Consider the following 27,314-nt stretch of genomic DNA (forward strand, 5'->3'; position numbering starts at 1 on the left):
TTTTGTTATGGGGGGAGGACCCAGGAGGGACATCTAGATGGACAGTGCCTCCTGGAAAGCCTGAGACTCAGGCTATGGTGGTTAGAGTGCAGGACCTTAACATAAACTAACTTTGTGGGCACTAGGGAGCCAGGGAAGGTTCTTGAGCAGAAGAATGGCTTGAATGACTTAGGATGTGGCCAGCTTGTGGAGGGCCTTGAGATTTATGCTGTCTGATCTCTCCCAAGAGTGGCAGGATTCCACTGATGGTGGGATGGAATCTGTGCCCCTTGTACTGTCACACTCCCGGGCCTTGGCCCATGCCTTTGCCTGTGCTGTGTCTCTGCCTAAAATAGCACTCATTTGTTCCTCTAAGGCTCACCTCAATGATTTCCGAATCCCATCTCCCCAGTGAAGCCCTGCCTGAGTTCCTCAACCAGACTTGATCACTTTTTTGTTTTTTCCCCCATAGTTTGATTTCAAGTCCAATGCCCCCAGAGTAACTTCCTCTGGGAGACATGGGCCTTGCTTTTATGAGAAATGCAAACATGTATAAGAACACTGGCGGGGTGCTTGGCACAGAGCAGGTGCCATTAAATGTCATCACATCACATCTAGTCTTCACAGGCACCCTTTGCAGTAGGGATTATGTATAATCTCCAATTTAAAAGTGGGGAAACTGAAGCTCAGAGAGGCAAAACCACCACCCACCTGTGAATGGCAGAGGCTGGTCCCAGGCGTGTGAGATGCCAGGGCCTGAGCAGCATCCACACCCCTACGCTGCTCTCTGGAGGCGAGAAGAGCGTGTGCTTGCCTCTCTCAAGGCCCCAGAGCTAGGGGTGGGCAGGAGCCAGGCCACAGAGGCTGGGGGTCCTGAGTCACTCATGGTGCATGTCCCCATCCCCTCGCAGCCTCCACCAGAAGTGTTGCCACAAGAACACAGTGCAGACCCAGTTTCCTGATGACATTCCCATCACGGGGCCCAACTTCTTCAGAGTGACATCGCAAGTATGCTCCTGTAGTCTGGTGCCATCCCTGTCGGCCGCCTGATGAGAAACGCCTGGCGTGGCAGCTTCCAGCCCTGTTGTATGGGGCACACTCCACCCTGCCGGGCAGGTGCTGTGGAATCACCAACGCTATGATGACCAGTTTTCTTCTCATAGATCTGGATTGGTTTCCAGGGATGGTGCAGAGGTGTGCATTGAGTTACCCTGTTTCCACTTCAGCAAGTTAAGACATGCCTCAATCACGGTGATGAGTGGCCATTTGGACAAGATGCCAGACATCTCAGTGCCTTTATTCTGGCGATGGTCCTTGCCTCCGGGGCACTGCCCAGTGCTTGCTGCTCCTGTGGCCGGGGCCACAGAAGGTTTGCTCCCCAGTGCGGTCGCTCACGACCAAAACAAGGACTAGGGGAGCCCAGAAGAGGACATTGCCAAGTCCAACAGGGAGCAAAAGGGTCAGGAGACACCAAAAGGAGGTGTGAGATGCTCTATCTCCACCTCAAAGCTGGAGAGCAACAGGGAGACCTTCCAGGTAGTGGGACCGGCACGGGCAAAGGCGCAGAGGTAGGAGTCTGCATGGACAAATCTTGATCAAAACGAAAGGTTACTTAGCCACAGCAGGGAGACTGCATCACGATAGCAGCACTGAGAAGGCTATAGAACTTGCCAGAGCAAAGATCTCAAGGACAGAGGTCACAAAGTATAGCCCTTAATGGCCAAGAGGCTGCCATAGCAAGTTACATTTTTATGATGACGAATGAGTGGAAGGGCTTGGCAGTCTCTACTCCTCATTGAGGAGCTTTGGGGGGCGGGTGACGAAACAGCCCAGCTGGCTTGCGGGGACCCTCGCATCAAGCATTTCTCTGGGCTTCCCATCTATGTGTAGCTGGACCATCCCCACAGGTGTTTAGGGGAATGAGTAGTGGCATTCGCCCAGCACAGCAGAGGTCCACGTGAGAAGGCAGAAATCCCGAAGCCGTGTTCGGCTTTGGCAGTGAGACCCAGCATCCACGGACGCCTCTCTTGGATGTGCAGTTAGTTCCCCTGACAGAGGAAAACAACATTTAATACGACTTATTTATCCACACTGAAAGCAGTTACCACAGAGGTCCCCAGAGAGCCAAACATCAAATGCATAAATCACGGCTGCTTGACATCAACTCTGGTTTTTTTTTTTTTTTTTTCTGCCAAAAGTGTCTTAACCTGAGGAAACAAGCAGAGGAGATCACGGGGCATTATTCTACAAGACCCTGGCAGGGACTCCTCAAAAAGGCCAACATCATAAAGACACAAATGGTGACGGGGACGTCCTATTCAGGGGAAGTCTGGAACAAGACAAGCAATTGTGGGAGGCGGTCTTGGGTTGTATTTTACACTCAAGCTCTGGACATTTTTGGGACAATTGGGGATTTACATACAGATTGTTCCAGACAATGATGTATGAATGCCATGTTTCTTAGGCGTGACAATGGCACCATTAGGAATGTGCACTTGTTCATGGCAGACAATTTCTTTTCTGGCTGAACCACTGAAAAGTTGTAGACATGACGCATCATCCAAACATCTGAGTGAGAGCTGGGGAGCAGGGTGGCAAAGTATTGAGGCTGGGGGGTCTGGGCGAGAAGTCTAGGGAAGCTCATTGGACCATTATTTGTAATTCTGGGATCTTCAACATAGAAGGTCCGTGTGGGAGACCGTGGTCGTAGACTTCCTGTTTTCCCGAATCAGCAGCCTCTATCGGGTGTGGTTGAGAAAGAACCACATAAAATGGATTTATGCTCAGCGCTTTGGGGAGCCCGGAATGCACCTGGCCTTGGTTTGTGATAACCATGGTGCTCTCTGCTATTGCCGGTCCCTCTGCATCTTCCCAGCTCCCCATCCCCTGCCAAACAAAGTGATTTTTGGCTTTCTTCTGGGTGGCTCAAGCTTCAAGTGTGCCCAGGGATCAGAACATCCCGGCCAAATGCTTTTGTGGGTCAAATTGGTTTTGTGCTAAGTGCCCATAAATCTTGCCCAAGCTGTCTTGTTATGTTGATGGGGAAGCCCCAGAGGCCCTGGGAGCGAAATGACTTCCAGGGGCTCAATGGAGCACAGCACAATGACAGGTCCCCCACCTGCCACCCTGTCCCCATCTAGGGTGTTTCCAGGGTCCTGTGCCGGCCACAACTCTGGAGGAAACCCACTTTAGACCCCCCAGGCAGCTGGCCCACATGGGACAGACCCCAAGTCATACCACTTTCAGAACAAAGTCACAGTTTGCCAGAGTGCCTCATTGATGACAGGGCCAGTGCACTGATAGGAAGGGGGCATGTGCCTCTGCAGAGGGCTTCAAAGGGTATCTTGGGGCCTGTCATTTAAAAAAACATTACAAAAAGAAATGGAGCCATAAGCCTCAGTGATGGTGGTTTTTTGGTCATTTTCTCCTTGCTCACCTCCCTCTCCCGGCCAATGTGCACAGACAAGGGAGGCCTCTGAGAAACCCTGTTCTTCCCTCCAGCTTCCAGCTGTAAGTGATTGTCAATGAGAAACAGGACCCATTGGCTTCCAGATATGGATGTGGCAGAGAAAAACGACCTGCCTAGGCTTATCTGTGAGCTGCTCATACTGTCCGGATGTTCTCTTAAGGCCCTGTGCACAGATAAGGAACAGGTGAGCTGAGATTCATCAATCTCCCTCCCGTTGATGGGTGGGGTTTTAATGAGCACCTCCCAAGGAGGCTTTGGTGGGCAGTGGTCTAAGTCTATTTGCCACCTCTCCTGAAAGGATGATGGACCCAGGGGGAATCCTGGGCTGCAAATGAGCTGCTGTGACCATGCCTGAATGCAGGCATTCCCTTCCCAATCAGCCATGCACAGTGGGAGCGTGGAGATGCTTCCAAGAGGGTTCACATTTAGAGCCAGGCAGCCCCCTGTACTTAAGGGGCTGTTGCCAGGGTTTCAAGACAAAGCAGTGCAAGTGGAAAGAACAGATCTGATACTAGCTGTAGGGATAACCAAGTATCTCAAAACCCAGAGGGGTTCAGTCCTACTTAAGAGTCTAACAGGCGGAAGGCCAACACAGCACTTTCCACCCAGGATGGGTACAATGAGGATTATAGCAGGATGGTCTCTAGCAAGTGTTGCCCCCAGAGGTCTTAGAGAGATTACTCTCACTTGACTTCTTTTCAACTAAGAGCTCTCAATCTTCTGTCCACTCCAAATATAGGAGGAAGGTGGGCAGTGGTACTAATGATCCCTAAGTACCTACAAGGTATGCTGATTTCTAGGTACTGGATGGTGGGCTGACTTTGGGTGATTCTGGTAGCACGTGGCTCTTCCTGAGCTCATTCTAACAGAAGTTGAACCCTACATCCAAACAGACTGCTATGACTTCGACCCCCTTGCTGAATGGCCATGGTTAAGGGGGAGAAGGGGATGAGAATCACTGGAAGGAAAGAAATTACTAGGTGCAAGAGGGAGGAAGACCTGGGGCTAAGAAACTAAAATCACCCAGCAACAAGCGATCTTCAGAAGGCTGTAAACAGCAACAGAATTAGCCAGGAAAATGGTAGAGAAATCAGCGGGAAGACCTAGATTCTACCTCTGTGTCCTTTAGGTAAGTGTTTGCCTTCTCTGGACCTCAGTGTCCTCCTCTGAAAATAAAGGCTATTCAGTGAGATGACTTTGGACCAAACTTCCTCCTGGCTTTGAGGATCTGATTCTAATGCTGATTGAGTGGTAGAAGTTGGGCATCTCTGTTTAGTGCTGTTTTATTAAGAGAAGAAAGAACCCTGAACCGTTAACTGGGTCCCTGCCCTCCCTACTCTGAGATCATTTCATGATATACCTGGATAACTCCTTGGCCAGACCACAGTAGGGAAGAGATGGACCATCTGAGCAAAAGATGAACATCACCAAGCAAACCAAGGTTTGCCTCCATCCCCTAAACACTGACCATAAACAAGGATGTTTAACTTTGAAAGAGAAGACTCAGTGACCATCCTTCAAAGGGCTAAACCAGTAGCAAAGAGAAGACATAGGAGGGAAATAGAGCCAAGATAAATTACAAGTTGCCTCAGATATTTATGTCAGTGGTCATGTGAGGAGAAAAGACTTCATCCTATAATCCTTAATCCTATAGAATAGAGAATGTTTTTTACAGTTCTTGGGAATAGAGAAGCTCCCTGTTACTTGAGGCATTCAAGCAGAAGTAGGGCTCCTATATGACCAACTTGACACAGATAGTGTAGTGTGGAAACCAGCTCTGTATGCGGGGTGGACTTGGTGTCCCTTTAATTGGCTCCAAGGGCCTGCTGCATGCCCCCAGTGGGGAAACAGGCAGGCGCCCTCCTCTGAGGGCTGAGTTAGGACATGGTGGTGTGAAGTCAGCTCCTTGGACTCTCCTGGGCTCCAGACTGAGACATCTGTCTCAGTTCTGTCAACAGCCAGCCTGTGACACTGAGCAAATCACCCTCTCAGTGCCTTGGTGTCATCATAGATCAGATCACACCCCCCCAACCATTTGAAGGCACCTCTTACAAAGGTTTTCATGAGAATCCCACATTTATTCCAGGCACACTCTTCTGAAGCAAAGCCTTCTGCAAATGCATTAGGGCTTTTATACCTCTGACCCCCTAGCGTCAACAATCTCATCCAAGAGAAAAAAAAAAGTGAAAAGAACTTGCTGCTATTCTCTGGACAGATTTTAGAGCCCCAAGTAGGGCCTCCCATAAAACAAAATCTTAAAACAAGTAAATCAATAAAGACCTTGAAGGTTGAGAACTGTCAACTTTGGCCTAGAGAATCTGAGGTTCGCAGACTCCTTCGAAGGCCCTGTGTCCTGGACGAAGGGGAAATTTCAACATGGGATGTAGCATTAAAGTACATGCACAGCCTTTTCAGAGGAGTCTTGAATGCTCCAGTGTTTCAGCCCATTGGCCCAAATGCTTGGGACTGGTGGCATTCAGATGTTGTCTCCTTTAAGAAATCCTGTAGGTCTACTCTTTCTAGGGAGCAAAGCCTCCTTTCTGGGAGATCTCGTTGGGGCCTTGAGACAGGCCAGTAAACGTGTTCCTTCTGAGTACAGCCAAGGTCCATTTCCATGCAAGAGCCATGAACTTCGTTTACAAAAGAGGAATGGGAGGATGGATGAATGGGTGATTTTTAGAAAATGGCAGGGATGGTAATGAGGGAAATTAAAGTCCCCTCAGTGAATCTGGAGGTCAAACTGTCCTTAAATCCTGTTACTATAAGAGCCTCCAATGTGCCATATTCTACAGCCTGATGACTTTGGGGTCATCCCCTATTGAGAGCAGGGAGGAATTTCTACACTACTCAGACAAAATTGTCCCCTGAGATTGGCAAGTTCCCAGTAGGCCAAGACAAAGCTCCTTGCCTCTAAACTCTTCCTGAGACCAATGTGAACTTTCCCCTATTTACAAATCAAATGCAATTAGAGACGATATTTCTTGAAATAGATATGTACTTTTAATGAGGAATGCCCTGTCACTTTTCATTAGGAAAAGGAAACACAGCCACATACTAATACCCATTCTCACCCAAGCATTCCAACACAATAATTCTTATTTATGCAGGTAGGTGCTGCACAAAATCATCAATAAGAGGAAAATAAAATAGATACTCTAGGGTTCCAACAATTTTCCCATTTCCCCTGACAATTCCAGTTGCATGGTAAATTGTTGGAACTGGAGGTGACAAAATTAAAAATGTCTTTTACAAATTAATGTTACTGGCTTTGGATTATTCCATTTCTAGTTTTCTTGTTGATAGCGCATACCAGTTTAACAAAGTGCATGCTTTTAAAAAAATGTTTGAACTGGCAAGCTAAAATGATGTGGGTTTTCTTGCCCACCCGCCCCCTAAAGAAAACCTTAATATAATTTAGAACCTAGCATTTAGAAAACATGGCCATGACACATCAGGGATAAGGACTGCTCATGAAACATGCTTGATTTGGCAAAAGATGATAAATCTAAAACCTTGTGGGTTTTGTCTTTCCGTTTTTGTTTGGAAGCAGCCAAAAGCAGGCTATGATGTATGATGGGAAAGAAAAAGGAATACCTAATACTTCCTGTTTTGTCACGACACATGTGCACACAGAAGCACACACAACACACGCACACAGCCACTCAGTCCTTAGGGAGGAAAAGAGAAAGGAGTTAGGTCAGAGACACCACTAAGGGTGGGCGATTGAAGGCTCTGAGCGTGGTGTGCAGCTTTGGGGTGGGTATCCTCTCAGCTCTCTCCGTGGTCTTGGTCTCACATCTGTCCCGGGAAAACCACTGCAGAGATGGGGCGGGTGGGGTGAGAAATGTAAGGCATAGTCTGCTGGGAAGGAAGGAGGAGATCCATGCTTCATGCTCAGATGTGAGTTTCAGAGGAGGATGGGCCTGTATTTCCCTTTGGCCTGCTCTGTCTGGCTGGAAAGGTGGGGGAAAATGAGACCAAGAGACCAAGAAAGGAGGAAGGAGAGAAAGAAATAATGATGACAATAATAATAAATAAATAAGAAAAGACGAGTTGGACCAATGGAAATTAACACCAACTATGACAAATGACTTTTCTGTCCCATTTCCCTCCCCACACCTAAACGGACTTCCGGCGTTTCATCAGCCTCTGGTGGTCGGTAAAGCTGTGTAACCCAGGAGAGATGGAGCTAATAGGAGATGGGAAGAGGCTGTTTTTTAATGTGCTTGGTGAGATCTCCTCGATCTTGTAAGAGATGGAGTGGAAGTAGTGGGGGGCAAGCTTGGCGCTGAAGGAGTTCTGAGGAGCCGCTGAGCGGCCGCCATAGTCCTGCGAGCGGTAGCAGGTGCAGGAGCACACAGACTGCAGGTCCGCGACGTCCGCCTTGTACCTGGGCCGGCTGGGACGTGGCTCCTCAGGGATGTGAATGACCATGCTGTTGCGGTTTCCGGCGAGGGATGCCCTCTCTTCGGCATCCCGCCGCTCATCCTCACTGTTCATGGTCAAGAACCTGAGGACCACCAGGTTGAGGAAGGCCCCGATGACCGTCAGCCCCACCAGGATATACATAAAGCTAAAGGCCACATAGAGTGGCTTCTTCTGCAGGGCGCCCTTGGTCTGCAGGGCCACGTAGTCCCCGAACCCAATGGTAGTCAACGTGATGAAGCAGTAGTAGTAGGCGTGGAAGAAGCTCCACTCCTCGCACTGGGAGAAGGCAGCCGCCCCGATGCACAGCGTCCCCATGCAGGAGAAGAAGCCCACAGTCACCATGTTCTCCATGGACACGTCAGTGTTGCGCATGCCACAGCACTTCTTGATGCGCTTCAGCAGGTAGCGCACGAAGGTGTTCATGCGCTCGCCCAGGCTCTGGAACATGACCAGCGTCAGCGGAATGCCCAGCACGGCGTAGAACATGCAGAAGGCCTTGCCCGCATCGGTGCCAGGTGCAGCGTGCCCATAACCTGTGGGGAGGGGACGAGAAGAACAGGGAGAGCAAGTGAGGAGGGGTCTAGAGGTTGGGGGAAGCGGGGGTCAACTTGGTGCAGTGCAATGCAGGGGGACCTGGTATGCTTCTGTTGGGCTGGAACTGGGGAAATTTCCTCTGCAGGATACTTGGAGGGAGGAGAACAAAGGAGAGCCAGTTTCTTAGAAGTCACATGAGGTTGGGGGATGGCAGTGAGGGTAGGAACATTTCAGTAGGGAGGGGATTTGGGATGTTACAACCTGGGATGGAAGGGAAGAGAAAAACAAGGAAGAATCAATGTCACTTGTGATAGGCCACTGAGAGGGGATGGAGGGGCATTCCAATGCCATCTTGGAGCAACGCAAAGGCTTTAAAAAGATAAAAGCAGATTCACTACTAAGAGAACTCCAAAAGCACCAAGCCCAAGGGAGAAACCTCTCTAAGTCCACTATGGATTGGCATGAAGAGTAGATTTTCAAAGAATGATACCTGCCACGGACCAGGCACAGTGCTAAATCCTCTTACACACATCACCTCATTCTAGCCTCTAAACAACCATCATGAGTCCAACCTCACTGACAAGAAAACTGAGTTAGTTACTTAATAGCAGGGTAGCTTGATTTCTTCAGAGTTGGGATTTCAGCCCAGAGTTTTCAACTGCCAAGAATGAGGCTCAAAAGCAGAGACTTTGAATCAAGAGAGGCGATTGCAGAGTGAGACATAAATGCCACAAAGGCATATTTTTAAAATGTTTTGTTCGCTACTGTATTCCCCCATACCTAGAAAGTAAAATATTTAATAAAGGAATGAATAAATTTGCACCACTCTATGAATGGAGCCTGGATAGAAATGAGGAGACAACCCTTAAAGACTTTGTGTGTGTAAGTACTTTTGAAATTATTGATGCAACTTCATTGCGTGGCTGCTGCAGGGAATCCAAGTGAAGTCTTTATTTCCTCACATTCAAAATGAATGCAATGATGTTGAATAGGTGAAGTCAGCTGCAGGGTCACCCAGCTGGTCAGTGACAATGTCAGAACCAGGATGGGCTCTTCCCAATATGGCAGAAGGAACAAGGGACTCAGTAGGTTCAAACTGTGGCACTAACACTACCCAGAATAAAAACCTGGATCATGGACAATATTTGGACTGAAATTTTGAAGGATGTACCTGGTCTTCCAATATCTATAATCCTGCCCATCAAGACAGATTTCCCTGACGTAACCCTGTCACATGTTCATGGTCACTTAGCTTGCTTCTTTACCTTGGGTTCCATAAGCTTTTCCAAACCCATGCGTCTTTATCTGTTACATGGGATAGGTGGCATTGTATGGATCTGCCGAGATCAGACAGCTCCTAGCCCAGAGTCTGATACACAGTAGGCATCTACCAGACCCCAGGATCCTCTACCACTGCCTCTTGCAGGAAGCTGCCTCTGACTGCTCTAGCTCATGTTTCTCCATCAGGGCTTCATTGCCTGTGGCTCAGTCTGCCTGTCTCTGGTGGTGCGAATATCTGCCATGACCTACCTACCCCTTGGGCCAAACTCTCACTTGAGAAATAACATCACATATTTGCCTCCAGAAGGCCTTCTCCCCATCCTCTCTGGCCCTCAATCCCAGCTAGCACTGAGCTCTGACACCCCTTAGTCCTTACGGAAGAAGAGATGATGTGACAAAGTTAGGCCAGAAAGGACAGGGTGGGGAAAGAGAAAAGCTGAAAAAAAGATACATATATCAATTGAAATTATCCAATCTGAAAAGCAGAGAGGAATAAAAATTGCAAATAAGGCCGGGCGCGGTGGCTCAAGCCTGTAATCCCAGCACTTTGGGAGGCCGAGACAGGCAGATCACGAGATCAGGAGATCGAGACCATCCTGGCTAACAGGGTGAAACCCCGTCTCTACTAAAAAATACACAAAAACTAGCCGGGCGAGGTGGCGGGTGCCTGTAGTCCCAGCTACTCGGGAAGCTGAGGCAGGAGAATGGCGTAAACCCGGGAGGCGGAGCTTGCAGTGAGCTGAGATCACACCACTGCACTCCAGCCTGGGCGACAGAGCGAGACTCCGTCTCAAAAAAAAAAACAAAAAAAAAAAAAAAAAAAATTGCAAATAAAGCCTTGGAGGAGCTGTAGGGCAATAGCAAAAGGTGTCCCAGAAGGAAAGAGAATGAGACAAGAAAAAGAAGAAATATTGGCCAAAAGTAGCCAAATTTAGGCCAGGCACAGTGCTTTACACCTGTAATCCCAGCACTTTGGGAGGCCAAGGCAGGGTGATCACTTGAGGCCAGGAGTTTGAGACCAGCCTGGCCAACACGGTAAAACCCCATCTCTACTAAAAATACAAAAATTAGCCAGGTGTGGTGGCATGTACCTGTAGTCCCAGCTACACAGGAGGCTGAGGAAGGAGAATCACTTGAACCCAGGAGACGGAGGTTGCAATGAGCCATGACTGCACCACTGCACTCCAACATGGGTGACAGAGCAAGACTTCATCTCAAAAAAAGCTAAACTTGATGAAAGACACAAACTTATAGATTCAGGAAGCTCAGTGAACCCCAAGCAGGACAAATACAAAGAAAACCACACGCCAGAGTCGAGCTGCTTAAAGTCAGAAAATAATGAAAGCAGCCAGAGAAAAACAATTACACCACATACAGGGGAACAGCAACATAATATTGTCTTACTTCTAAACACAAGCAACAGAGGCCAGGAAGCAGTAGAAGCACAGCTGTAAAGAACTAAGACTGCTCACTGGGAATTCCACATCCAGAGAAATTATCCTTCAAGAAAGGCAGAACAAAGACATTTTCAAATTAAGCAAAACCAAGAGAGTTCAGTACCAGCATATCTGTACAACAAGATTACTGAAGGCTGGTCTGTCTGGGGAGAAGGACACCAGATGGAAACTTAGGTCTTCAGGAAAGAAGGCACATCTTGGCAAACAAGTAGGGTAAATATAAAAGATTGCAGGGGTGGGAATCCTACTCTACCTCCATATAGCTCACCCATAGAGCTGATACAAAAAAAGCCAGCTGGAGTGCTGGAAAATAACAGAAGGTTGTTGGAAACTTAATAAGTGGTAATGTTCTGTATGTGATATATTTACTAGAAGAAGTCAACACAGCATTTTCTGGGTCAAAAACTGCATACCAGGTGCTACAGTCCCCCACCCTGACTTCTGTTCCTGCTAGTAAAAATAAGAAGCAGTTTGCCTTGACAGGGCTTGGACAGCAGTACACTGGTATGTCCTGTCTCAAGCTTATGTCAATTCTCCTGCTGTCTTACTAGAGGAGCATGAAAATCTTGATCATTGACACACCACAGTGTTTCTCACTCGTCCACTGCATGATGACATCCCTTGGTAAGATACATGCATGAGAGAGTACAGGAGGTAACAGCACTGAGGTTCTGGAGTCTTCCACATTAACACATTTCCTGGGGGCCCAGTGGTCTGGGGAATAGAACCATTCCCTCTAAAGTGAGAGACAAGTTTCAGAACTCCCAAGGCCTTCCAGGAAAAAGGCGGTGCAGGGTATCCTCCCCTGTCCTGTTCAGGTGTTCCCAGCCACAGCCTGCTCTCTACCTTGGGAGCTACAGCAAGTGTCCCTTTGCCCTCTGGTTTCCAGTTGGGTCCATCCAATGGACAGCCCCAGTAGATCAGAGGAAAGGAAGAAGAGGATTTCGGCAATTAGCTGCATCTGCCAGCAGGCTCACGGCAGCTACTCTCTACGAGTTCCAGGAACTGCGCACTTGGTGCGTTAATAGCTCTCCACTGGTGTTCCACATACCCCTCATTGCTGCCCCCCATCCCTGCCTATGTGTTCAAGAAGAATTTATCAATAGCCCATTTATTAATCATTCAGTGTGAGAGCTGTATTTCCTGCAGAGACTTCCCCTGGGTCTGTTTAACGCATCTGCTTATGATAGAACACTCCAGGTACTGTGTACAAACAGGTCTGCAAATATTAAGTCCACATGTCAGATGTTCCCAAATACCTGTATAGAACACACATACACGGCATCCCGGAAGACTTCATACAGAACACCCACAGTGTATACTTGGAACGTAATGTGTAGAATAACAGCACATGTGACAGTATATACAGATACATTAGACCAAGAGGCTCATATAACTACAGCACACCCATATTCACCAGCAAATATTGTCTATGCAGTGTGTGTGCCTATAGAACACACATGACACAGGCTGTGTATGTGCCACACCTATGTATATGCTGCAGACTGCACACATGTACGTTTTAGTAGCACACAGCATGTCTACAGGTTATATGTAGAAGATACAATAAAGAACATAGAAAATGCGTGTATGCTGGATACATGACACAGAAGATGGCCTCTAAGCTCTTCCTAAGAGGAGAATGAGGTACAAATCTAATACATTCCCCCAGCACCTGTGTGACAACTCAAGTCTTGGCAGAAGGAACAAGGGACTCAGTAGGTTCAAACTGTGGCACTAACACTACCCAGAATGAACATCTGCATCTGAACATATCCCAATACCCACCGCCCAGGGGTCAGAAGACGTATTCATTCATCAACTCATATGTTACCCATTCAGACAACTCTAGAGACTTGACTGTGCCCTGGGACCTGCTCTTGGCACAGGGGATGCCTGCAAATCTCCCAAGGGGCTCCAGCCAGCCTGTACCCAACACGAGCAGGTGCAGATAGAGGCTGGGGCATGGATGTGGAAAGGCCACAAGTGACCCCTGGGCTCTGTTCCTGGTCACCTCCCACCTCACCTGTGAGTTCAGGAACCACACATGCCCATGTGCATTTTCCCTCTAGGACTCCAGGCTCCTATAATACCACACACCCACCAGGCACTACAAGGGGTGACCTTCTCCATCTGAGGACCACAGAGGTGGCAGAATCTCAGAAGTCCCACCTACCGCTGGCCACCCTTCCCTCGTCATAAAGGGATCACTCGTCCCTTTGGCAATGAGACTTCTGAAATGGATGTGCACAAAATTCAGGAGGCACACATACAGCACCGAAGGTAGAGACAATGAAACCAGGACTCCCAGAGGGGCGCCGCAGCCTGTGTGCGAGGTCCAGCCCAGCAGCCTCAGTCACTCGAACCACTTTACAGATGTGGAAGACGAGGCTGCAGGAGGGAGATTGGATCAACTCACAGCTGCCCTGCAAGAGACCACATCATCCTTACCCAACCCAATGCCTGGCACCCCCTACAGGCACCCAGCCAACAGCAGGGCCCTAAGCCAGAGCTCCAAGCCAGAGTCGCACCAACTGAGGAATGCAAAGGCCACACACAGGGTACAAAGCCCCTGCACACAAGGGACACAGCCGGCCCACACTGCTCATCTCCAGAGCTTCACCGCCTGTTTTGCTGATGTCTAAGGGGATGCAGAGTTAGAGACATGCCCGCCTTTGGGACCTGGTACTAGTCCGGATGGCCAGGAGTCAGGCTTCTGGGTGTGAGGTTAACCACAGTGGCGCTGGTGACAGAGACAGCACTGACAGCCCGAAATCCGGCCTCCAGCACTGCTCACGCAGCAGCGGCATCCCTGACGCCATCCTTCCCGAGATTCCGGGATGCCGGCACAGTTCAGGGACCCTGTAGGGGTTTACAGTCGGTTCCGGTCGAGTGCCTGTCCCAGCTTCCTCAGCCCAGCTGGCCCCCGCTTCAGGCTCCAGGGTCCTGCTCTGCCCACCCACCTGCCCTTGCACGGCCTGCTCAGCTTTGCTGACAGGTGGCAGTGCCCAGGACAAGGCAGGGTGGGTAGATGTGAGTAGTGAAGGAGATTCAGGAAGACCCCCAGCTCAGCCCAGCCCCACATCCCAGCACATGGAACCAACTCCTCGAGTGGCGCCCCACCCAGGGGTCTGGAGCATCCCAGGTCACCTGCTAAGTGAAGCCAGTACTGAAAGAGAACCTCCAGTTCACCCAGCCCACCTCCACAGACCCGGGGGCCGGTGATGCCCAACTCCACAGGGCAGGCTGGTGATGGGGTTCCTGCCCGACAGATCTGGAAAGGGGACAGTCATTGTAAAAATGACAAAGCCCACTTAGAAAAGCTGACTCTGCACTGTGCACTATGACTCCTGAGCACTCTGGAAGGACCCCTCATCTGTGAAACGGGGCAGAGGACGTGCATCAGCGAGGAATGAGAATCAGCCCCTCACCGGGCCCCATCCAGAATTCACCAAATTCATAGGCCCCTCACCGAGAGCCGGGCCCTGCAGCCTCTGAACTGAGTCTCACCTCAGGCTGGTGTGCAGTCCTGGGGGTCAGGCCTTCCAGCCCCCAAGTGCCCATATGGATCCACAGCCAACGACGTCTGGGCCCAAGGGGACTGACAGCCTGCCTGCTTCCACAGGGCCTTCTCAGCTGGTTACTAGGTGCCTCTTCCAGCCCCGGACCCTGGTGGAAGCGTGGCGGCTCCCAGGACAGCACCCACAGGCTGCACTCCTCACCTATCCAAACACTGACTGGCCCTGCTGGGGAGTCACAGCCTGGGCCACCTTAGGCCAGACCATGAGCTCCCGAGGAGAGCAGAGCCCACTGACTCAGCTGTGCAGATCCCAGGGCCCAGCATGGAGGAGAAGGCAGCACGTGGTGTCCCCAGACACCTTGCTGTGCAATCGACTTCCATCTTCCCAGGCCTGCCTGGAAGTCCCAGCCAATCCCTAAGCCCAGGGCCCAAGGTGGCTTGGGGCAGCTTTGCCCAAGACACGGCATCACCCAGCCTGATTTTCATGGCCTCTTTAATATACTTAGTGGGTCTCTTTGATCTGTCCTGGGAGAGGCTTATGCAGAGAAGCAGCCTTCATCTCTCTGCTGCAGCTAACAAAACAGAAAAAAGAAAAAAATGAATAGGCTCCATCTTCCCAGAGAGGAGACAGGCAGAGGAGAAGGATAATAAAACTAATCATTTCTACTGGGTCTGGAGCTCCCCAAATCACCAGCTGTGGCTGGAAGGCAGCACTCACTTTAAGATGCCTGTCACTCCCCACTGGCTCTGCGAGATTTCCCAGAAGCCGTGGCAGCCACCAGCTACCAGAAGCTTCCCAGCTTCTCCTGTTCTGAACAACATTTCACTTAAAGACACTATAAGCACATGGGATATAGTACCGCAAGATGCATACTATATACATGTAGAATAGACCAGAAGAGGTACCTATTCTGAGCTCCATATTTTAATTAGATACTCAAAGTATCCAGTGGGCTGTCTCCACTGGAGAAAGGCAAATAGGGCAGCCTGGGCCAAGTGGACTGCAGACCAGCCTCGCTCCTGCACTCCAGCGCTCACGAGCTGTCTGTGGCTCCCCGTGTCCCCCCCGGCAATCTAGGTACATCCACACCTGACCATGAGAGACTTTCACAGAGTTAAAGGGTAAAACCCCTGCCCTCCACTGTGGAGCTTATTCAGCAGAGAGGTAGGTAGAGCAGGGCCTTTACCTTCCTGCCTCTGCAGCATTACTACCCCTATTCTTTCCACTTGGGAATGCCCAGGCCATTACCCCACTTACCTCATCCCTTCACCAGAACCCATCAAGCTGAGCTTTGAATTCCCACCACAGTGGGGTGGAGTGCAGGAGCTTAGCTTCTGGTGTCAGGCCGGCCCAGGTTTGAGCCCTGAACGTGCCCTCATAGGGACTGTGGATGGTCACATCCCTCCCTGGGCCTCTTTCTCTTCTGTCACTGCAACCCCAGTCTCCCAGGGAGCCTGACTGTTCCAGGAGCTGGAGTGGCTGTCCTGTCTCCCCCAGCCCATAGCTCCCCGGGACAGACTGCCCAGCACTGGAAGGAGATGGCCATACAAGCATTTAGGCACTGAGAAACTTCCCGCTGAAAGAGAATAAAATATAAAGGACATGCAAAGGTTTGTGCTGGTAGGAATTAAAACAGCCACAAATTCCATTAAAGAATGACTCAGGGTGGGTTGGAGGAGGAGCAGGCTGGAGAGGTGAGCTGCCCTTGGGCTTCCCGGCTGGCTCCCACAGAAGTCTGCAGCAAGCATCCCACTCATCCTCCCACGAGCATCGGCCCTGCTCGGGCCCCCCAATGAGCTCGGCATGATTTAAACCCAGGCATCTGCAAACACCAAAAGCAAAGTGATGCATGGGTCACGTGTAGGGTAGGCAGGAATCAATGGGTCCCAAAGTCTGGGTCTGGCTCCATCTCCTACCTGCTAACCATGACCTTGGGCAAGACACCTCAGATCCTCTAAGCCTTAACCTTCCCTTCTGGCAAAGGCAATATGGAGTGAAGCAGCCTCCTCCAGTGGCACGGCACATCCACTCGACAACGCTTTTCCCAACTCGTTCTTTCATGGATGAGGGATATCAGTGCGGGTGTGTCAAGGGCTCTTGCAACATAACACAGCCCCAATCTCTACTGGGCACTACACACAGGCTTGGTCTCCTGTTCAGTCCAAGAAGGGAATGGTAGTTTGCAGGCACTCTGATGATTTCAGCAAAAGCCTCAGGGTTTGGGGCTTGATGGGTGACTCAAAGGCTTCTGCTTTTTCCTGCCAGATGGGAGGGTGAGGTCCGGAGCTCCTGCAGTCATTTCACTATCAGGAGGATGAACTCAGCCTCAGAAGATAACATCCCGTCCCCGATCTCAGAGATGGGAAGCGGTATAGGGATGTTCACGCTGCATCTAAACCTGTCCTACCTGGAGTCAGCCCAGCTCACAGGCAGTTCATTCTGTCTCCCCTGGCTTTAGTCAGGGTTGGCTTTAGCCAGGGTTTCACTGTAGGTGATTAACACCCAACCCGGAGTACACATCCTAATACCCTAGCAAGACTACAAATAACCCACAACAGTTTTTTTCAACAAAGCACTTTGCAATTCACACTCCCCTGTGTCTCTTGCTTCCAAGTTTCTCTTGGAAGCTACCGCTGATATATATGTCCTGGGGAGAGGGGCTGGAAGGTGACAGGGCTGAGCAGGCAATGGCCAGCTGGCAGGCCAGGGCCTCTCAAAGAACAGCCGCTCCCATCCTGGCCCCAGGATGGTGGGCCAGGGTGACTCAATGCTGAGTTTTAGAGAGAAGCTGAAAATATGGATTTTTTAAATGTGGTATCTAATTAGTGTCCAATTAAACATTTGAAAACATGGCACAGGCCAAACAAAATAAGATGAAACAGACCATCTGTCTCAAACGGAGGCCACACATGCTCCAGAAATGGTGAATAAGGAAGAGCGAGAACAGAAGAGACCTGGGGCTGTGGGGGAGGAGGGCAGCAGGAGAGTGAGGCGAGTTGGGGTAAGACCCACAGAACTCACGGCTCCCCGTTTTCTTTGACTTCCCTCCCTCGTGGCGAGGCTGCCTGGAACAAGAACCATCAATTGGCTCCATTTCACAGATGCACAAATAAAGGTGACATAGAAGCACCTCCCGCACTGGGCTGAGGTCAGCCCTGCCCTGCACAGAAAGGCGAGGAGCCCCCACCCTGGCAAACATGGTCATTCCGGGTAATCTAAGGCCCCTTCCCACAATCACCATGGAGAACGTGAGCCCAGGCCCCGGCCCCTCCCACAGATGGGAGCACTGAGACCCTTGCTCATGCCGTTCAGGCAGGGCATGACCCCCTCATCTTCCACATCCACCCATGCCCCAGGATTTCAAGGCCCCAGCCCTGAGCTGCCCTCAGAGCCCTGGCAACTGGCTTATTCTCAGGCTTGGCACCCTGTGTTCCTGAAGGAAAATCTGGCAGATTTGGTGTTTTATTTAATGAAAGCAATTTCCTCATATGATTTATTATTAAATCTCAAAAAGAACTTCAGTTCCCTTTTGGTTTCCCTTCATTTGATGCCTTAAGGGGGGAAATGGACTAAATATATAAAATATATTTCTAAAACATGAGCTTGCAAAGCACAAATTTCCAACAACATTCATGAAGGCCTTTCTCCTCCTCTGCTCCATATAGGGCCTTGGCTGAGGCCCCCTTGGGAGAGCCCTAGGGCCCCTTCGTGAGGAAGGCCAGCCTGAGGGAGCCCTGGTGCCTGGCCCAGGGTTGCACTGGATGGACATCTCGTCCCTGGTTGACCCATGGTTATCACTGATCCAGCACCTCCCATAGCGGCCTCGGCCAGCCTGGCTCCGACTGTAGTCGGCCACTTTCCAGCTCTGCGACTTCACCTCCCGTGGGCCCCTGTCCCTTCTCATTATGAGGACACAGCCGAGATTAAATGAAGAGTCTTCATCCCCATTCTATGGATTGGGAGGCTGAGCCTCGGTACACATCAGCTATCATAGTTACATGTGCTTCTCCTTTAGTCCCCACAGCGACCTCACCAGGTGGCATCAGGAGACACCCTCTGCTGGCTGGGGCCTAGGTGCATGGCGGGGGCACCCCTGGGGAGGGGAGGAAGGCCTGCACGGTGCACCCCGAGATGCTCTCCATTCCTGGTTCATACCCAAGCACCAAAGAAATCCGTTCTTAAAGCACTTTTAGCAACTTCACACCTAGGTGTGTCACTAAAACCTAAACAAATACTTGTACCCACGTGTTCACAGCCTAGCTTCACAATAGTCCAAACGCCCGTCGGTGGCTGGACACCTAAACAAATGTGGTCCATGTGTATGACGGAGAGAGATGAGAGGAACCTTAGTCAGCTCGGGCTGGGCTGCCATAAGAAAATATTATACCACAGCAGTGGGCAGCTTCAGCAAGGGACACTGACTTCTCCACAGTGCTGGAGGCTAGAACTCCACAATGACAGGGAGGCAGATGAGGTTTCTGGTGGGGGCTCTCCCGGGCTGTGTCCCCAGGTGGTGCACAGAGAGACAGTGTCCCCGTATCCCTTCCTCTTCTTAGGAACCCTAAACCTGCTGGATTAGGGCTTCACTCCTATGACCCCATTTAACCTCAATTACCTCTCCTGAAGGCCGCCCCATCTCCAAATACAGTCACTTTGGAAGTTAGGGCTTCAATGTGTGAATTTCGGGGGGACACAGTTCAGTCCATAACCTTGAGTGACGGAAGCCAGTCATGAAAGAACAAGTATTGTAGGAGTCCACAAACACCAGAACAGGGACACCTATGGGGACAGAAAGCAGTTTAGTGGTTGCCTAGGGGTTGCAGGGGGAGGTGGTGTGGTAGGGAGGGGCCGCAAAAGGGTAAGGGGTTTCTTTTGGGGGTAATGAAAATGGCTTGGAACTCAGTTCCAGTGGTTGTACAACACTGCACTGAATTGTACACTGAACTATACTCTTTGAAAGGGGGATTTTGCTACATGAATTTTACCTCAATTTTGAAAAAGCATTATTTTTAATGCTTCTAAGCTTTAAAACTCTTAAGCTGAGTCTCAGAGGATAAGGAAGTGGTGGCGGCGAGGCTTTGTGGGTGCTGGAAAGAAAGGGTCTGCTCGCAGGGGCTTGCTATGGGCCTGGAAACACTGTGTAGAATCCTGGGCGCTGCCGCCACCGCCCCTCCCCGGGGCCTGCCTCTCTCGGAGGATGCAGGCTTGGGCCAGCCCCCAATCCTAGAACCAAACAGCAGCACCACCCAAGGCTCCAGGCTCGCTGGTCCCACTTAGCCACCTACCCTTCCACCCACTCCAGCCTCCAGGCACAGGCTGCAGACACAGGCTCGAGCCTGCACCTGCACCATATCTGCCAATGGAAGGCCCGTGGAGTGGCTTTGGGGTGGCAGCTCAGAGAGGGTGTAGGTGAACTTCTCAGGTCGGGGGCCTTGGGCCTGCCCAGGGCCACAGTGGGGAAGACAGGTGCCTAGAAGGCCTTCCCCTATGAAAGAGCCGCACAAGCGCACTGCACATCGTGTGTCCTGAGCAGGACGCCGACAGCAGGGTGGGTGGAGAAGGCTGGGGTCCAGGCACACCCCTTCTCAGTCCCCCAAAATATCGAAGGCTGGGAAGCACAGAAGCCTGCAATCACACTCTTGCAAGAGGCTGGAGGTCATCCACCCCACAAGCAAGTCAGCTTTTGAAAGAGGCTCCTAAAAAGTGTTGCCAGGAAAGAGCCGAAGGGGCCACAAGGACAGAGAGCCTCTGCCCCTGGGGCTCAGCTCCCTGCAAGAGGCGCCCTGCGCAGCGCCAGCCACCTGAGAGGCAACGGCGCCCTCTGGCGGTCGCTTGGGCGACTGCAGGGACACGGCCGTGGGTGCGGGTCGGCCGCCCACGATTTCCGGTGACTGCGTCCGGAATCCAGGAATCGTCTGGGAAAAGTCGCTAATCTATCTTTCTCATAGATGAGATGTCATGTGATGAATCTTAGAAGCTGGCATCCATCAATGGCCTTTTAGCATTGACAAAAGATAAATAATGGTAACAATAACGACCACCAGATATTGCAGGCTGGTGCTGAGCCAGGGACTGCGCTAAAATATTTCTCCCCTTCCTCAACCCACTGGTTCTGGGGAAGGGGATACCCTTTGCAGGGTCAGTGGTATTCTTTCTGTGGCACGGGTAGGAAAACTCCTCCAAGCCCTGCGCAAAGCATGTTGCTTTTGGAAGCCCCCAAGCCAGCCTGATGCGATCTTCAGCCTCTGCACTCAGAGCCTGGCCCTGGCTGCAGGCCGGGTGCCCACACCTGGTCAGGCACGCGAGAGAAACCTGCATTTTCCTGCTGGCCACCTCCATCCCTTTCCAGCAAAATTCTCCTCACTCCCTTCCGTTCTACTCTTTCTTCCCACCACTAAATAATTCCTCTCCCACTCCAAAAAAATTTAGAAATACTACAAGAAAATGTGGGGAAACAAGCCTAAATTTAAAAAACAAAGTACAGAGGGAAAAAAATATATAAAATGTGGCTTTTGAAAAGTCTGTGATAGAAGAACTGAAAATCAAGCTAGGCCCTAATAACATCTGTAAGTAATAATTGATACATTTTGTTTTAAAGAAGTGAAATCAAATCAAACTTTAATTCCTGCTTTGTTTCTGCTGGATTCTCATTTAGGGCTAATTCACCTTATTGCAGGGTCTGAGAGGGAACAGGCAGAGTTCACCCTGGAAGGATCTACAGGTCAAAAGAACAAGAGCTTTGAATGCCGAGTTACTGGGAGCTGTAAGTTCCGGTCAAATCAGACCAGGTGAGAACCCTAAAACCCGATGCCTCCTGGGAGGTCTGACAGTGGACATGAAGGTAAGACGTGTTGCAAGTGTGACTTCTAAAGCATTGCTTCCTAATAACGGGATCACCTGGGATTTGCTGCCATGTCCATTCTGTATGGGAAGTAGGGGGTGGGGCCTCTGCATTTCTAGCAAGTGTCTCATTGACACGAGTCACCACAGACCCCACATCATGCAAAAAAAAAATGGCCTCAAAAAAGCAGGAGCAGGTAAGATCTGGGGGTGCCCCAGGCCTTGTTCCTAGCATGTTTTCACTGTTAACACTGAACTCAGTGCACGCTGACAACAGAGTCAGCCCACGCTGGAGTCTGATGGCAGCGAACTGGCTTCCACCAGGGCCTCCCGCGTAGAAGGATGCTCATTTTGTCAGGAAGCAACAGAAGCAGGTGGGTTCTAGCAGAGACCGTCAGTGTCCACCCACATATGTGACCTCTTCCTGGGCACACAGCTGGGCCAGAGTCCCTTGCAAGTAGACATGGCCATGTGACTCAGTGCTGGCCAGCAGGGTTCCAGGCCTGGCCCACTAAAACCTGATTTTCTCTCTGACCCTCCCTGTCTCTGCTTCTTTCTCCCTGCTCCCATTCCCCCTGCTCCCTCCCTAAACACAGAAGCCTCAGAACCTAAGGTGGGATGGCGCCTCCAGCTGTTAGGAGCCTGGGTTCTGAGTGACCACCTGGAGCAGAGCCCCTGCTGAGAAACAGTGGCTGTAATGCAAGAGAAGAAGTGACTCGTGATGCATGAAGCCAGTGGCATTTGGGGGTACATCTGCTATGCACCTAGCTCATAACATGTACTTACGATGATTCTGTACCAGCACAGAAGTTGAACTTGGAGAGCAAAGACGTACAGACAGGCCCACCCCGCTTATTGTTCAACGAAATGCGAGAAGAACCTCTCAGTTTGGTGCAGTCATGTCCATGAAACAGGTGAGAAAACTAGGGCTCAGGGACACGAGTAGCAGGGGGGCGATCTGGCAGGGTGCAGCCTGCCGTGTGACACTGACAGGCCATGTGCACATGCGGACACATGCAGAGACACAGCTATGCAGACAGGTACATACACAGAGGCACTCATATAAACAGACACACATGTATACAGAGACACAGACATGCACAGACACTCACATACAGGAATATAAATACATATGACATGCTCACACACACATCTGGCCTGAGGCATTTGGCTGGGGTGGAAGAGAAGTAATATTAACCTGAAGACTTGAAAGCCTTCCTCACCCCTTACCTAATTATAGTAAACATGCAATAAATGAGAACACTTGTAAAAGGCCTAGAAAGCTGCCTGGCACGTAGTCACTCAGTCTCCTAGTTGGCCAAACAATGACAATCAGGACCTCCTGGAGCTGTAAGGATTAAATGATTTCAGCCAAGTCCCTTGCCCGAGGACACACGACTAATAGGTGGCAATCTTGGATTGCTGCACAACTACTGTGCTGACCTCCTTCCAAAAATGCTGCAGGCACACACACACGCAGACACATGTACGCACTCAACAGGCACACTCAGTGACACGTACATACGCAGCCCAGAGCCCCGGCTCTCCCAGGCCCTCCCTTACATAACAGCAACCTGAGGTGTCTCCAAGTCTGCAGAGCAGAGTGGAAAAACCCAGGCTGCGAGGCTCACCAGCTCAGCCCAGCTGCTCTCGGTCTGTGCAGCCTCAGTACCTTGTGTCCTGGTCTCCCATCCCAGACAACCAACACCACCCCAAGGCCTGCTGTGAGCGTGAAGACGACGACACACACAAACCAAGGGGCAGGGCCTCCCTAAAGGCAGGGGCCTCTCCCTGGAGCCTGCAGCCTTTGAACCTGCCCTTTGGTTCCCTAGAAGCCCTGTAACTACTGGCATCGAGCTTGTCACAGGCATCCGCTTCATTTCTTCTGCTCTCTGCCCCAGGGCACTTGTGCCTGCCACACACAGGCCTTATATATACCAGCAGTCCTCCTGCCACGCCACACCTCACCTGCTGGTTCACTCCCATTTCCCTCAACCCAGGGCTGGGAGAGCTTAGCACAGCGGACTCATGGGGCTGAGTCAAGGAGCCCCTACCACTTGGTTTCCTTAGGCTGTTGGGTCTCAAGTTTAAACGGCTTCAGGGACCAGGTAAGTGCCAGTCATGGGGAAGGTGATTCCCTGATGAAGAGATCATGTGCCCACCTAAGGGGGCAGCCGACAAGCAGCTCCAGTTACAGGCTTGAGGGAATATGGCTCAGGGAGGCCTGACCTAACCCTCATGGGAAAGGCAGGCATACAGATGCACCTGTGGATGGGCCGTGGTGCCCCACGGCCTCCCTAGCCTCTTGTCTGCCCTCCAGATCCACCTTTCCTGAAGCCCCCACTACCTTCAATCCGCAGGTCTGCCAGTGCTGGCGCTGCAGGACGGCACATCCCGAGATGCCCCCAGCCGCTCACCTCTTCAGGAGCCCTTTTACGGAAGCTGCCTGGATTCTCCGTGAGGGCAGGGCCAGCTCTGCCCTGCGGGGATGGACTGTCCTGCCCAGAGCATTGAGGATGGCTCGGACCCCAGTTTGTCTCCAGGTCCCCAGGGCCAGGCCTGGCATTTAGTAAGTAACCATCCCCCAAACAGCTGGACATGGGAGGCTCGCACCAGTGCCTCCTCCTGAGATCATTCGCCCTTGATTGAAAGTGCAGGGAAGGGGGAATCATTGGGTGAAGGGGAGCAGGAGGAAGACAACAGCCATCAGCCAAGGCCTGCCCTGAGAGCCTCTGTGAGGGGACAAGGCCCCTCCTTGGGTGTTTTACAAAGAGCTGCTGGGGCATCATCTAAAGGGTGTTGCCTGAGTTATCAGCGGCCACCTCCACAGGTGTGGTGCGAGGTGTCTAGAGCCAGCGTCAGTGCATTCTCATGGATCACTGTCTGGGTCATTCCCCTGCTGCATGAGGACCCCTGAAGGGTAAGGTGAGCAGGCAGTCCTGTCTGAGAACATTCTAGAGCCTGTTTTACTGCCATGCACAGTTCCGTTGCCTGGTACATAGTAGCTCCTCATCAAAAATTGTTAAATAGATAAATGAACACACAGAGTGTACAACAAATGTTAGGGTGCCAGGCACTGTTCTAAACAGAGTAACAGGTACTATCCTGTATCATAAACAAGAAAATGGAGGCCAGGGTGTCCGCCACCTGGTGACTTGGCAAAAGGTGGATGCAAACCCAGAACCCCATCCCAAACCCGTCACCCAGGCCACCTTGTTGCTGGCGCAGAGTCAGATTTTCTACGTATGACACAGCAGCACTGCTCACTGTCCCCTGAGGGGAGCCTAGCCCTGCCTCAAAGGGCCAGCGGAGGGGACCAGGGCCGGAAGGAGGACAGCAGCCTTCCAAGAGGAAAGTGGGAATGTCAAAGTAGACGACACAGCTGAGGGCTCTGACACCAGCGTCCTGTGGCTTGAGACTCTCCCAGGGTGTACACCTGCCTCCACAGGAACAAGGGTGACATTCCTGGGTGGCGGGGGCAGCTCCCCCCCCCCCACATCTGGGTGGGTGAAGTGGTGTCTGCCATTGCCTGGCACATACGGGCACCTTATCTCAGTCCTTCACTCAACAGATCATGACTGAGCACCTACCATGGGCCAGGCACTGTGGTGGGTGCTGGAGAGTCAGGACCACGATGATAAAAATGATAACAGTGACAACTTGATGCTAACATTTCAGGCATCGCCGTCAGCTCAGGGGAGCCCAAGACAGCTTTCAATCAGCTGCCTCGTCAGCAGAGGGCACAGCGATCATGAGGGTGGCGCCGGGCTTGGGGAGAACAGCTCTGGGGAAGGCCTTTGGTGTCCTCAGTCGGCAGAGGAGAAACAGGCACAGCGAGGCAGCCACTCACCCGGGACTCACAGGCTGAACCCCCCTGACCAGCATCAGGCTGTAAATGGGAAACCTGGCCCCGGGCTCAGCACCCAGAGAGAAGGGGAGGGGGGCCCGCCCACCCGGCTCTGAAGAAGTGGAGAACCGGCCCAGGCACCTCCAGCCCTGCAGGAGGATGCGTTTACAAACAGGAGCTGGCCCCGATTCATCTCTCCAGAGCCACGGAGCCCTTTTAATTCAAGTGGCTGCCCAGCTGTCTGAGGATGAGGAATGGACCTCGGGGCACGAGAGCAGCCCCGCATCTGTCTTGTTAGTGGCTGGGTGTCCAGGAGCTGCTTGTGCAGGGCTGGGAGACAGCCTGGGCCCAGGGAGCTGGAGGGAGAGGGCTACCCCATCCCACAGAGCTGAACAGTGGCTGCTCTCAGGGCCACGCACTCTGCTCTACCCCTGCCCAAGGCCTCTGCCCCAGGAAGAAAGCGCAGAGCGGCTCAGCTCCACGGGTGCTACAGGGGCAGCCCCTGCCTAGCCGCACAGTGCTTGTCTGTGACCACCTGATGCTGGCCCGAGGCTGCCCGGCCCAGGGAAGTTGGCCTTGGACGGACCACCTGGGAGGAGCACTGGACTCAGAGTCCAGACCTAAGGTCAGGTTACAGCCGGGTCACTGTCTCCACTGGGGACTCAGTTTCCCCTGTCACAGATTGTCCTGCCATGTGCTATAGCCGTGAGGGTGCCACACTGGGCCAGCTGGCAAAGCACTGAACTCTGATGAGCTGTGCCACGCACATAGGCATCACTGCCTTTACACTCAGCCCTCACTGGTGACCATCTTCCTGAGAACTCTGTGGTGGATATTAAATGAAATCACAATAGCAAGCTGTAGGAAGCTGTCCATAGATGTTAGTGGAAGCTGAGTCCCCTCCCTTGACCCCATGGCTCTTCCGATCAAAACCTGTGCCCCAGAACACCATTCCTCCTAGGAGGGTCTATGCGCAAAGCTGGGGTGGCAGCATACCATGAAGGTCCCTCCAACCTTTTTCAAATGGGATGAAAGGGACACTCGGGGAGCTCTGGCCCACCTGAGAGCAGCTCGCTCAGCCTCTCCGAGCCTCTGTTTTCTCATCAGTCAAAGGGAAGGGTGCCCCCGCATCTTTCCCACAGCATTGCGAGGTGGGCGCCATGCATAGCACACACAGCCCGGTCCCTGCCAGCCTCAGTGGTGACTGTCTTCTCTCCCAAGCCAGCCCCAGGTGGCCCTATGTGTCTTTCTGCAAAATCCCATGTCCCTTTACTTTAGATCCTCCCAACCACTCTCCCTCTGTCCCAGGCCAGGGTTTCTCAAAGCATGGCTACAGACCCTTCATGGGACTCTGTCAGGTGCTGGTCAAAATGAAGAGTCCAGGCCTTGGCCCTAACCCTAACCCACTGAATCAGCCCTGAGAGCAGGCTGATGACACCACATCACACAACAAGCTGGCTTGTGAGAGCGGCAGCTGTATCATGCACTGGGGTTTGGTACACATTTCTGGGCCTGTGAGAGGGAAAGTTGGAGTCCCAGGGGTCCTGCAGTTCAGAAGGAAGCCCAGGAGGTCCCCAGGGACCAATCCCCACAGATTCGAGCTTCTTGGCCCTCTCTCCGCTGGGAGAAAACCATGCCCTGTCAGCACATCGCCCTTGATACCCTTCCCAAAAAAGCCAAGGGTGACAGCTGCTGGGTGGACACTCTTCTGCAGCTGTCGCTGCTGATTCCCATCAAGGCCAGTGCCGGGCAGCACCAGTGTGGGAGGCAGGCTGGCATCTCCGGGAGGGACACTTTATGGTCATAATTACTCTGTAATAACAGGGAAGACCCGGGTCCTGCTGAGCCCACCTCATGTCTCAGCTGTTTGACCTTGGGCAAGTCACCTAACCTTGCAGAGAGCCAGAGACCTAAACACAAAACCAAAAAAGAAATGGAAAAAGCCTGCTGCTGCAAAT

The 27,314-nt window shown here is 51.6% G+C and overlaps 1 protein-coding gene across 1 annotated transcript in view; it reads right to left on the reverse strand.

Annotated features, from left to right (window-relative positions):
* The window catches only part of KCNK9 (potassium two pore domain channel subfamily K member 9), a 102,949-nt gene that overhangs the window by 9,576 nt on the left and 66,059 nt on the right, over window positions 1-27,314 (reverse strand). The window contains exons 2-3 of the mRNA XM_023228129.3: window positions 7,568-8,409; window positions 691-2,027 (exon numbers count right to left, since the gene is read on the reverse strand). Coding sequence (XP_023083897.1) covers window positions 7,568-8,409 — 842 coding nt within the window. The 3' untranslated portion in view covers window positions 691-2,027. The remainder of the gene's footprint in view (window positions 1-690; window positions 2,028-7,567; window positions 8,410-27,314) is intronic.

This window comes from Piliocolobus tephrosceles, chromosome 7 (genome assembly GCF_002776525.5).
Source record: "Piliocolobus tephrosceles isolate RC106 chromosome 7, ASM277652v3, whole genome shotgun sequence".
NCBI classification, from domain to species: domain Eukaryota; kingdom Metazoa; phylum Chordata; class Mammalia; order Primates; family Cercopithecidae; genus Piliocolobus; species Piliocolobus tephrosceles.